At 47.1% G+C, this 11,507-nt stretch overlaps 1 protein-coding gene across 3 annotated transcripts in view; it reads right to left on the bottom strand.

Moving 5' to 3' along the window:
* Positions 1 to 4,778: 4,778 nt before the first annotated feature.
* Positions 4,779 to 11,507, bottom strand: part of PPP1R2 (protein phosphatase 1 regulatory inhibitor subunit 2) — a 33,383-nt gene continuing 26,654 nt past the window's right edge. For all 3 annotated transcript variants that reach the window (XR_012906346.2, XR_012906345.2, XM_075938318.2), the window contains one exon: positions 4,779 to 8,335. Coding sequence is in view for 1 of the 3 variants with exons in the window: in XM_075938318.2 (XP_075794433.1) it covers positions 8,268 to 8,335 (68 nt within the window). In the remaining 2 variants the exon portion in view is untranslated. The remainder of the gene's footprint in view (positions 8,336 to 11,507) is intronic.

The raw sequence follows: 11,507 nt of genomic DNA, 5'->3' as shown, positions 1-11,507 counted from the left end.
ATCGCAGAACGCGACAGGCCGCTACTTCCTTATGGCGCCTTTTCTCCATGATTGATATCCAAGCAAGCCAATGGTCATAGGGGAAAGCCGCAACGTCATAGCTTTTACCCCGCTTGCCGGCTTTCACTGCTGACTGGCAGTGAGTTCGACCAATCAGAGAGGGAAAAGCTGGGGGCGGGCTTTGCAGCCGCCGAGAAAGGTAGCGAGGGCGTTGCCGGGCTGCTAGGCATAGGGCGGGGCTGGCTCGGCCCCAGAGGCCCCACGCACGGCGGGCGGGACCGTTGAGGAAACAGGGGGATGAGGGGCCGCCCCGCTGCCACTTCCCGGGGCAGGGCGGGGCCCTCCAGCCCCACGTGCACGGGGCGGCCCCGCGGGCCACGAGAGGAGCGAGGCTCCCGGCCGCAGGGCACGTGTCCCCGGGCTCAGAAGCGCCCTGCCCCGGCCGGCCGGCCGGTGAAACGCCCCCCCCCCCCCGCTCGGTCGCGCAGCCCCTGCCCTGTAATCGAGCCTTCAGCTCAGCCACAACAGCCAGGTGCCCGCGCCCAGCGGAATGTCTCAGTGCCGTGGCTGCCCTCGCTCTTACACCCGGGGATGCCCAGCGGCTACCCGCTGCCCAGCAAAACTAGTGCTCCTGGTTCATTAGTAAACACGCATGTTAACTGGCATTGCTCATGTCATTAAGGAAGGGCTGCGGCACTGCAGGGGCTTAGGAATATGGGGGGCTGGGGATGCGTAGAAATAAGGGGCACAGAAGGCTGTCCAATCCACAGGGCTGCCTGGTGCAACAGGGTGGGTAGTGCCTAGCCAGCAGCTCGCCAGCATGGGAACCTTACCTACATACAGCAACATGCAAAGTCCCACTCCTAGACAGCCACTCTTACCAGTGCACCCGGTCCCCTGTGTTCTTTCTGCAGTATAACTGTCCTTGCAAGCGTTTTATGAGAAATAATCCTAAACCCTGTGACTTTCATGAAAAATAATCGGATTCCATGCAAATCTCATTGTCCTGGCACAAAACCCCTGAACTTGCTTTAAGTTACAATAAGAGGAAGGTGCATATCAAATGTAGCGATCCTTGCTCTTACCTTTTTTGAGTTGTTCTTGGACAGACTGACCAGACACACAAACTCTCTCATATATACAAAAGTACAAACCAGATGTAAGTGGTTGTAAGTAATAGCACTCAGAACAAAGTAAGTTTCTAAGCAAAATAAACATTCCAGCTAAGCTCAGTACACTAAGAAACTGTCTACAGGGAATCTCTCACCTTCATTCTGAAAAGCTTCTTTCATAAACTGGACAGCCTCCCAGTCTGGGCTTTATCCTTCCCCCGTTCAGTCTTAGAGGTTTCCAGCAGTCATCTTGGGGCACAAGCAGTGGTGTCCTGACATCTGGCCCCCATAACTTTAAGGGCTCCTCTCTGAAATGGGTTGTGCAGAAGGTGGGAAGGCTTTGTTTGCTGGCAAGCCTCCCTCCATGTGAAAAAATACTACATTGAAGATGGACACCCCTATCAAATGACATAATACACATGTTCCTGTGGGGACTTTCAGCTCCACCTATGGACAGGCCCACTTACAGATCAATGACCTTATTAGCCATCACATTTCTGAATACCCTTAATGGCCCTCACTCATCATTCATACCTATATTAGTAATACAGGTTTATACGTCATATTTCTAACTTCCAACACAGGAATGATACATGCATACAAGCGGGAAAATCATATTCAGTAAATTACCATTATTCAAATGACACCTTACACAAAGTATTTTGTATGAAACAGTTTCCAGTTGTGCATACTGATAAGCATGCACATGGATAGAGCAAACCAGTCAGATGAAAAGCTCATACTGTTAAACAGAGGCAGGCGTGTAAGTGAATGAGAGAGAGACAGAGATTGCCCTGCAAAGAGGGGCTGAGATGTCAAGGTTCCCCCTTCCACTGCCTCAGAAGGGGTTGTTTCCTTCCCCTGTCCAAACTTACAAGATAGCACGCTGACATCCCCAAAACTGTCTCCCCCCACCACACACACACACACACACACACACACACACACACACACTCTCTCTCTCTCTCCCTCTCCCCCCCCCCCCCGTGGTAAAAGCAGCCATCACAAGAAGCACAGTGTGGGGACACAACAGCAAATTTCCCTGCGTCACTCTGGGAGCAGCACTGCAACTGCAAGCACTTTACACCTGCCAGTGTAGACATGGCCAACGAATGGCAGAGTGGCCAATACTGCCTGGTAAAATGGGCCCATTCAAACAAAATGAGTTTTAGTATAGCAAAAAGTGAAAGGTTATACATCTAGGACCAAGAAATGCAGGTAATCACTGCAGAACACAGGTCTGGAACACAATGATTCTGGAAAGGATTCAGGGGTCACAGCAGACAAGCAATTGAATATCAACTGCCAGCGTCATGCTATGGCAAAAAGGATTCATGCAATTCTTGGATGCACACAAACATGGGGGTGGTATTTGCTTGGAAGAAGGCATTGCGGACACACTGGAATGCTGCATGCAGTTCCGGTGTCTGTGTTTTAGAAAAGACATTGAAAAACCGGAGAAGGTACAGAAGAGAGCCACTAAAATGATTCCAGAATGAAGAAAATGCCTTCCAGGGAAAGATTTGAAACAGAACTCCATCTGGTCAGTTCATCAGCGATCGAGAGGTGACAACTTTTACAGGGAAAAGTCTGAGTATTGAGAGTTCTTTAATCTAGCATAGTAAGTCATAACAAGAACCAAGGGCTGGAAACTGGAGCCAAATTGCAATGAGAAATACAACACAGTGACAGTGACTAACCATTGGAACAAAACAAGCATGGAAAAGGTTGGATTCTTCATCTCTAGCTGTCTTCAAATCAGGACCAGATGCCTTTCTGAAACAGGCTTTAGCTAAACAAGTTATGGGCTCAACACGGCAATGTGTGGGTGAAATGGAATGACCTGGGCTGTATGCAGGTCAGATGAGATTTCCTAAAGCAGCCCTCAGGCAGGCCAGGAGCTGGTTTCAGGGGGTTCCTGAGCCCCAGTGCCCCCACCTGAGGAGCCCAGGGGCAGAGTTAGGAGGGCATGAGCGGACACTGCCTCCCCAAACTGCAGTGCCATAATGAGAGTGGGGCAGTCCCACAGGAGGCTACCACCTCAGGTCCTGCTCCCGGGCCAGGTTAAAGGACAGGAAGTGCGGGGCAGCTACTGCTCTGGCTGGTGTCCAGGAGCAGAAAGTCATAGCATTCCCCCATCTCCTCCTTCAGCTGCTGGTGCCCAAGCATCACTTCTTCTCAGAATCACTTCCTCCCCATGGCGCACGTGTATGCTGGGTGTATGCGCATGTATCAGACCCTCCAGAAGCTTCTGCGGCCATGCCGTGTGACAAGGGGGACTGACCCACATGGGACAAACTATTCTGCCACATGCTTTACCCCACAAGTACCAAGGATGAGGGATTAGCCTAAGGCAGCGGCTCCAGGCCACGGCAGTTCTGGGGGCTGCAACTGGGGTACACCGCTCTCACCATGGCTGTTGGGAGAGGCGTGTCCTGCCTCGCTTCTCAGCCAAACAGCACTGGTCAGGGGCTGGGTCTTCCCCCAGGCACAGAAGAGCGCTTCTCTGCACTCTGGAGGATGAGCTAGCAGTGGGGCAGGGGGCGCTATGGATGCCAAGAGAGTGCTGGGTACAGGGTTAATACAGGGGGCTGGCACTGGGGGAGGTTCTGGGGGGAGGTTGGGTGCAGTCGGGCTCTGGAAACAGGAGGCTCGTGGTAGTGGGAGGTGATGGAGAACTCGAAGGGGTGGAGGGCTGGCACTGAAGGGGTTGGATGCAGTGGGGCACTGGAAACAAGGGGCTCATACGGGGGTCTGGTGGTGAAGGACGTCAGGCATTTGGGATGGGCGGCTGGCACTGGGTAGCTCAGAGTGGGAGGCTGGCACTAGGGGGCTTGGGTGCAGGGGACTCTGCAGTCAGGGCTGGCGCTGGGGAGCAGTGGAAGGGTGGGGGGCTCTGGAGTTAGGACTGGCACTGGGGGTTGAGCTTTTGGTGGACCAGTAATATTTTATTTGCATATGCATCATTTATATAATGAATATGCAAATACAATTATACCAGCCCACTGAAAGTTTGTGACTGGATTTGCTGGTCCCCAGTATCAAAAAGGTTGAGAACCACTGGCCTAAGGACAGAATCCAATATGGCAGTAGAAGGGCACAATCCGTCACGCTGGCAGCAGCAGTTACAGGATAACCAAGCAGATCCCACACCTGCTCCTAGATGGCTATAGAGTAGCATGGCAGATGCAGCTGTACGTATATATGCTCCCATGCTGTTGGGATGGCAGAGAAGCTGCCATACAGAGCATAACTCCACCAGGTTTGGTGTCACACTGTGCCACACCGTATCAATAGAGGGTTTTTTAATATGATGCTACCAAGCTATTATAAAGCAGGACTCAGTAACCCCTCATTTGTAGAGCGGGGGGAGCGCTAACACTAACTTCAGTAGCCAGTTGTGATATAAAACTGCCTATTTCCCCTTTTAAAAAACCTTTGAAGTCAGAATCTGATAAGAAAAGACAGTAAATCTGTGAAATTACTATCAAATAGCAACTATAAAAACCACCTGAGAATATTTTGAGGAAGAGATCAAAAATCAACTAATTCAACACAAGATAATGGGCTATGTTAAGAAATTTAGTTTTCAATACACAATTCCATCAGGACATTAAACTCACAAGAATTTTCTTAATGAACAATTTAAATGATACTATTTGCAAATGAGAGTATAATATAAACTTTATTTACAAAAACTTATTTCTCCAGTAAGCAACATCATCTTGTATTCGTTTTACAAACAAAAGGCTTAAGAGACAAATGTAGTAAAAAACTTACCATGCACAGTTTGCAGAACAGATTCTTAGGAACTCAATTCCCAAATTTCTAAGGAAACAGTGGTAGCAGTCTACCTCCATTTTTATACATCACATTCAGTACTCAGCATCTGATAACCATCATGCTATTACAAGCCCATAAGCAATCTTACTACCTTCTTCCTACTAGATGAGCCAGAGACTTTTATTCCTGTTCCTCTCCTTTTCCCCAAAAGGTGGACTATGTTTCAATATGGCACACTTACAAAGTACAGGTGGCACCTTGTACAGTTTTTTTAAAAAACTATATACTGCACTGTAATAATCCCAAGCTTTGAAACAAACATATCTAACTTTAGAATGTCTAGAGGTAGTGGTGAGGACAAAGTGAACTAATCCCAGCTTCCATATTGAAATGACTTTTAACGTGCATCATGTTATGCCAAAAGCAAAATAAATGAACCAACCACCATCAATAAATAACAAAGATGCACACAATAATATTGTTATAGTGATGACAAGGGCTAAAGATGATCCTCTATCTTCTATTTTCTTTACCAATTAAAACCCACTTAAGAAAAAGATATTTATAGTCCAGTTGTATTTAATGCATCTCTAACGAGGTATCAGGAAGATCACGCATAGCATGCAGGGCCAATGGACTCAAAAACAACAAATTGCTCATAGTTGATGGAAGCTAGAGGTTCTCCATGAACTTGAGACGGCTCCTTCGTCCAGGTCGTACAACTCAACCTAACTTGGTGTTTTGTGATTTGCAATTCAAAACATTCTTTTTAAAATCTATCTTCATTTACTGAAAAACAACAGTGTCTTTACATAAATAAAATCCTTCCCAGGTAGCACTAGGGATACTAACAGCAGCACCTCCTTGGAGCACTGGCTGTAAATCAGATTATGTACAAATTAAAAGAGGAAAGGAGGTGGCAAAAAGAGATCCAAGTGGGTTAAACTGCTCGCTCTTTGGCCCAAGTTAGTCTACAGAAATTGCTATGTTTGGCACTGAATGACAGCACATGCAAGATTGAAACTGGAGCTTTACTGCGATGGAGTGGGTCAACACCATTCGGCAGATGTTTAGCTCTTGCCTTGTAACTGGACAGTTTATTTGTAAGTAATGTCAACCCATCCAAAGAGCAGCCCTGAGTATTTAACAAACCAGCAAAATAAATTTGAAAATGTAAGACAAGCACAGCAAAGAACTCCAATACACACATGCTGGCTCCTGTTTTGGCAGGGGGAGGAAAGAGGAGGAAGAAATGCCATCCTTCAGACAGGTACAGATGTGTAGCAACTCCTATTTTCTCTTTCTCTGTCAAGAAAACCAGACAGGGTCTAATCCTTGAGTGCTATGTACACTACAGCTCCAGTAATTAATCAAGCCAATGGATGTCAGCTCCCATTAATTGCCTCACCTCTCATGGGAGCCCAGCATCTTTCAGGACACAGCCAAAAGTGACCAGAATCAAGTTTCAATCAATATTTTTGCAATTCTAACATCTTGACTGGAAAAATAGCAGGAAATAAAGCACTTATTTTTCATATAATCAAGCAAAAAGAGATGCATTGTACAATCTCTCCTTCCAATTAATGGATAAAAGAATTTTAGTCAGAAATAAAATCAGGCCTCCACCAAAATTATGAGATCATGTTTTCCTTTTGATGTTTAAGTCTTTAGAATTCACATTACAAGTTTTTACTCCACAATCTTGAGGGTCAGACTTTTTTTTTAATTAATCAATGAAGTTGAGATTCCCGCTAATCACACAAATCCAGGACCTGGGACTAAGAAACTCTAAATACTACAAGACCTGGAAACACCTCTATCTACAAAATGGGAAACTAACCAAAGACTGAGGAATCCACACACTAACTGGTGCGGCTCACCCCCACACTTCTGGCAAAAGACTGTCTCCTGAAACACTCTGGCATTCTGGTGTTTCAAAAAGCTCACACATGAGTTCAAAATAATTGTAAAATAACTTCTTCATTATTTTATTCAGACTTCACAAATACAGTGGACAGGAAGTCATTTTAAAATAGGACCGCATAATTATAAGACTTATGCAACCATTCAAATGTAGTTCAAATTTAAGAGAGAAACAGACATAATTGAATACAAAATATTCCATGACCAAACCCCAGCTTAAAGTGTACTTCATTTGCAGAATAAAACCAAGTGCTATCCTGAACACTGTTACATTCACACCATAGTTAAGATCTTTTGAGAGGGAGGTTGTTTAGTCATCTGCAGGTTCAGTGCTCTCCTCCATCGCAGCTACAGAACCACACTGTTAACAGCACATAAATTATACATTAGATGCAATCTCCCTTTTAGTCTTCCAAATAGCTTTCATCTTACAAATGCAGTTGCTGCACATTATACTGGACCAGAAAACTTCTATACGAGTGGTTTTCAATACACGGATTACACCTGGCCAGAGGAGAAGGCCGGCATGATACAGAGCTATACCATTCACTCTCCTCAGCACTGAAGTAGATTTGCTCAGACAACTACTTATCCTCAGATGCTAGCAGCATGAGTTCATATCACAGCAAGTCAGAAGGTGCAAAGGATTCTAAGGTAGGTCTTAAGGGAATCAGCTGAAAGTGATGGATAGGGGGGGCCTGAAGTGGAAAAAAATGGGAGAAACTTATTTGTTCAGATCTTAAAAGTTAAGGGAAGTTCCCAAAGCAATCCATCCCCAAGGGAAGAGATTATCAAAATTCGATGTGAACTTTAGGTCTGCACATCTCTAATGTATAAATATCCCACCAGGTGTCAGTGGTGTCTCAGTCAGGAACTAGTAACCAAATCCAAACAGATTTATTTTTAAACCACAAAAATAATACCGTTCTTCTCTTATAAAGATTGAGAAAATAGGAATCATGACATACTGACATCCATCATGTCAGAAAAAATTTACAAGTTACACTACTAAAATAATCCCTTTTTCAACTGCTAAATTTACCTGATAGTAGCATCAACCTGTTTGCTATTCTGTTTGGCTCTTTAATTCCAAAACCCTTCTACTACAAGAAATACCACATCTAGAACAGTGTCAAATAAATAATCAACAAACCCAAAGATACTGTTTTTTTGTATGTTTTAAAGCATTAGTGTGACAATATGCTATGCAAGTTAATGTGTCTCGTATATACAGGGAATGCCTTTCTGGCTGGATGGATTATGAAGCCGTACTCTCCATGAAATTCTAGGCACAAGAATAACCAGGCTAGGCAGCTTTTCTGCCTAATATAGGAGTCTCTAAAGTTATTAACATTCTTGGCAATACATCACTATAACTGATATGCTTCTCAATACTTAAAAGTCGCAAAACCATGTAGCACTGGATAAGTTTTTATCTTTGACAAGCAGTTACAGTTCTGGACAAATCTCTTCCACGCTGTGCACTCTGTTCTCCAGCTGGTCACTAGTAGTATGTGCTGTGTAACAGAAAAAAAGAGAGATTAGGAAACTGTTTGAATATTCATGGCTTGAATCACACGCATTCACAAGTCCTCCCTTTGTTGCCTCAAAGACCTGAAGTAACATCTGGCAACCCTGAGGCACACTTGACTCAGGGTATTTCTACACTGCAATGTAAGACCAGAGTCAGACTCAGCCCATCACGTTTTAGCTCAATGTTTAATCCTGGGTGCACCCACTACAACACAGGGTTTTGCAACAAAGTAGCACAGTGCTATGGTGAAAGGTCACATAAGTATAGTTAGTTATATTCAACACATGCTCTCAATTGCTACTTCAGCCTCAACATGCTACCTGAATTAAAGAAACTAGCACATCACCCTTCACATCCAAAATTTTCCTTAAAAGAATTCAGAATCAGACACACAACCTTCAGGTCCATACAATATTACAGAAGAAACTTTTACCTTAAACACACACAATGCAATAAAAGAAAGATGTTATGCCAATCCCAAAAAACAATGCTTCTCACTTACCAACTTGGCAGAATGCAGTCCTATGTAAGTATTAATTGGTTCAAGATTAACTGTCTAATGGCCAGAATAAACAAGGAAACTTAGAACCAAGAGTAAGGACTCGTGTCTTCGATAGCTGATTTGAAGAACCCTATTTAAAAGGTATTGGGACACTGTTAACTGCCTCCAAATGCCAAAGGAGTCTGAGATACAAGGGTAAAGACTTGTATGATCAAATTAGGGAGTGATATCATCCTCCATCCATTAGTGGAGCAGATATGACTTCAAAAAGAAAGGCTCCCATCCCCGACCCCTTACTATAAGGCAGGGCTACTCCACCTGTGGCCCATGGCCTATTTGTTTGCTGCCCACGGTGTGATTTCGGTTTACGTGGGGCTCAACACGCAGCCCGCAGGTGGGATCCTTTGAACATGACCTCTACTGGGAACAAGTTCCACAGCGGCGAGGCGGCTCCCAGGCTGGGTGAGCACTGAAAGACGCAAGTGGACGGGCTGGCTGGAACAGACAGGTACAGGGTGTCCGCGTTTCTAGCCCCCAGGGAGGAGGTGCCAGGAGCACCGGGGCATTGTGGGAAGTGCTGGCTGCTTAGCCTTGAGGGCAGAGCCTGAGAGGTGCTCACTGGCTCACACTGGCCACGTTTGGGTCCGGCACCACGGCTTAAGGCTTACCGTATATTCCGGCATACAAGACGACCTCTGAAGTTAAAAAACATCCCCCAAAAATCGGGGGTCGTCTTGTACGCCGGATGCCCCGCCGCCGGAGCCCCTCCGCGGCTTTGAAAACCTCGGGGGAAGCCGGCGGGGGGGGGCATCCCAGGCGCGCCTGGGATGCCCCGCCGCCGGCTTCCCCCGAGGCTTTCAAAGCCGCGGAGGGGCTCCGGCGGGCGGGCAGCCCATGCGCGCCTGGGATGCCCCGCCGCCGGCTTCCCCCGAGGCTTTCAAAGCCGCGGAGGGGCTCCGGCGGGCGGGCAGCCCATGCGCGCCTGGGATGCCCCGCCGCCGGCTTCCCCCGAGGCTTTCAAAGCCGCGGAGGGGCTCCGGCGGGCGGGCAGCCCATCCGCGCCTGGGATGCCCCGCCGCCGGCTTCCCCCGAGGCTTTCAAAGCCGCGGAGGGGCTCCGGCGGGCGGGCAGCCCATGCGCGCCTGGGATGCCCCCCCGCCGGCTTCCCCCGAGGCTTTCAAAGCCGCGGAGGGGCTCCGGCGGGCGGGCAGCCCATGCGCGCCTGGGATGCCCCCCCGCCGGCTTCCCCCGAGGCTTTCAAAGCCGCGGAGGGGCTCCGGCGGGTGGGCAGCCCATGCGCGCCTGGGATGCCCCCCCGCCGGCTTCCCCCGAGGCTTTCAAAGCCGCGGAGGGGCTGGGGGGGGGGGGAGGGCAGCCCAGGCGCTCCTGGCGGCTTTGCTCCCGGTGCCTCTGGTCTGCTGGGGACCATCTCCAGCAGACCAGGGACACCGGGAGCAAAGGAGGCGGAGGGGCGCTGGGATATAAGATGAAACCCTATCTTTTAATTAAAAAGATAGGGGGTCATCTTATACGCCCAGTCGCCCTATACGCCGGAAAATACGGTAATCTTGGTATTCATGCTTGTAAGCGTGAAAGCAGCTATTTGCATATATATTCACATGTATATGCAACCACACTTCAGTTGCGGCCCTCCAACATGTGCGGTGAGTATCATTGTGGCCCCTGGACTTCCAAAGTTAAGTAGCCCTGCTATAAGGCAAAGTTCGGTAGTCAGACAATTTTCATGAATAGTGCTGACAAAATAAAGAACAGTCATTTACTTATTTCTAAAACACGAGAACTAGGAGTCAAAGGAAATTAATGGGTAGCAAGTTTAAAACAAACAAAAAGAAGTATTTCTTCATGCAACACAGTCAACCTGTGGAACTCCTTGCCAGAGGACGTTATGAAGACCAGGACTTTAATAGAGTTCAAAAAATAACTTGATACATTCATAGAGGATAAGTCCATCAATGGCTATTAGCAGGGCTCGCCAGCCACACTGTCCGGCGATTTGTGCATGCGCAGATCGTTCTGCACATGCGCAGATCACCCAAGCCCAGCTCTTCCGGGTTACAATCTACTCACCGGTGGTGAGTAGATTGTACTATTTGTCGAGCTTTTAGCCAGGAGGGGTAGGAATGACGTCCCTAGCCTCTGTTTCTCAGAAGCTGGGAATGGGTGCTGGATCACTTGGAGATTACCTGTTCAGTACATTCTTTCTGAAGCACCTGGCATTGGCCACTGTCGAATAGGACACTGGGCTAGATGGATCTTTGATCTGACCCAGTCTGGCTGCTCTTATGTTCTTACTAATACTTCCCCTAAAGAGAGTGGGGAGAGGGAGAATCAAGACTGAGCTCAGTTGCAGTATAAGATGGATGCAACAGAAGAATCTTAACAGAATAATGGGAAATAGGACAAAGGCAATAATGTATGTTTTATACCCTCTCTAATTATAACCTGAGAGGAGAAAGTGACCATGACCTGGCTCAGTTAACACCTTCTGTATGAAGAATCTAAGGCAGTTGTTACAATGAATCAGTATTCCCCTTTCCAGCTGGAAAACTGGTCTCCTTGGAACATCTTTTACTGATAATTATGGGGAGGGATAAGACCCATTTTGGATGAGAATTACACAAAAACATGCCCC

This window comes from Pelodiscus sinensis, chromosome 10 (genome assembly GCF_052426305.1).
Source record: "Pelodiscus sinensis isolate ZL-2025 chromosome 10, ASM5242630v1, whole genome shotgun sequence".
Taxonomy (NCBI): Eukaryota; Metazoa; Chordata; order Testudines; family Trionychidae; genus Pelodiscus; species Pelodiscus sinensis.
The sequence above is the reverse complement of the archived record's forward strand: the minus strand, read 5'-3'. Positions and strand labels throughout refer to the sequence as shown.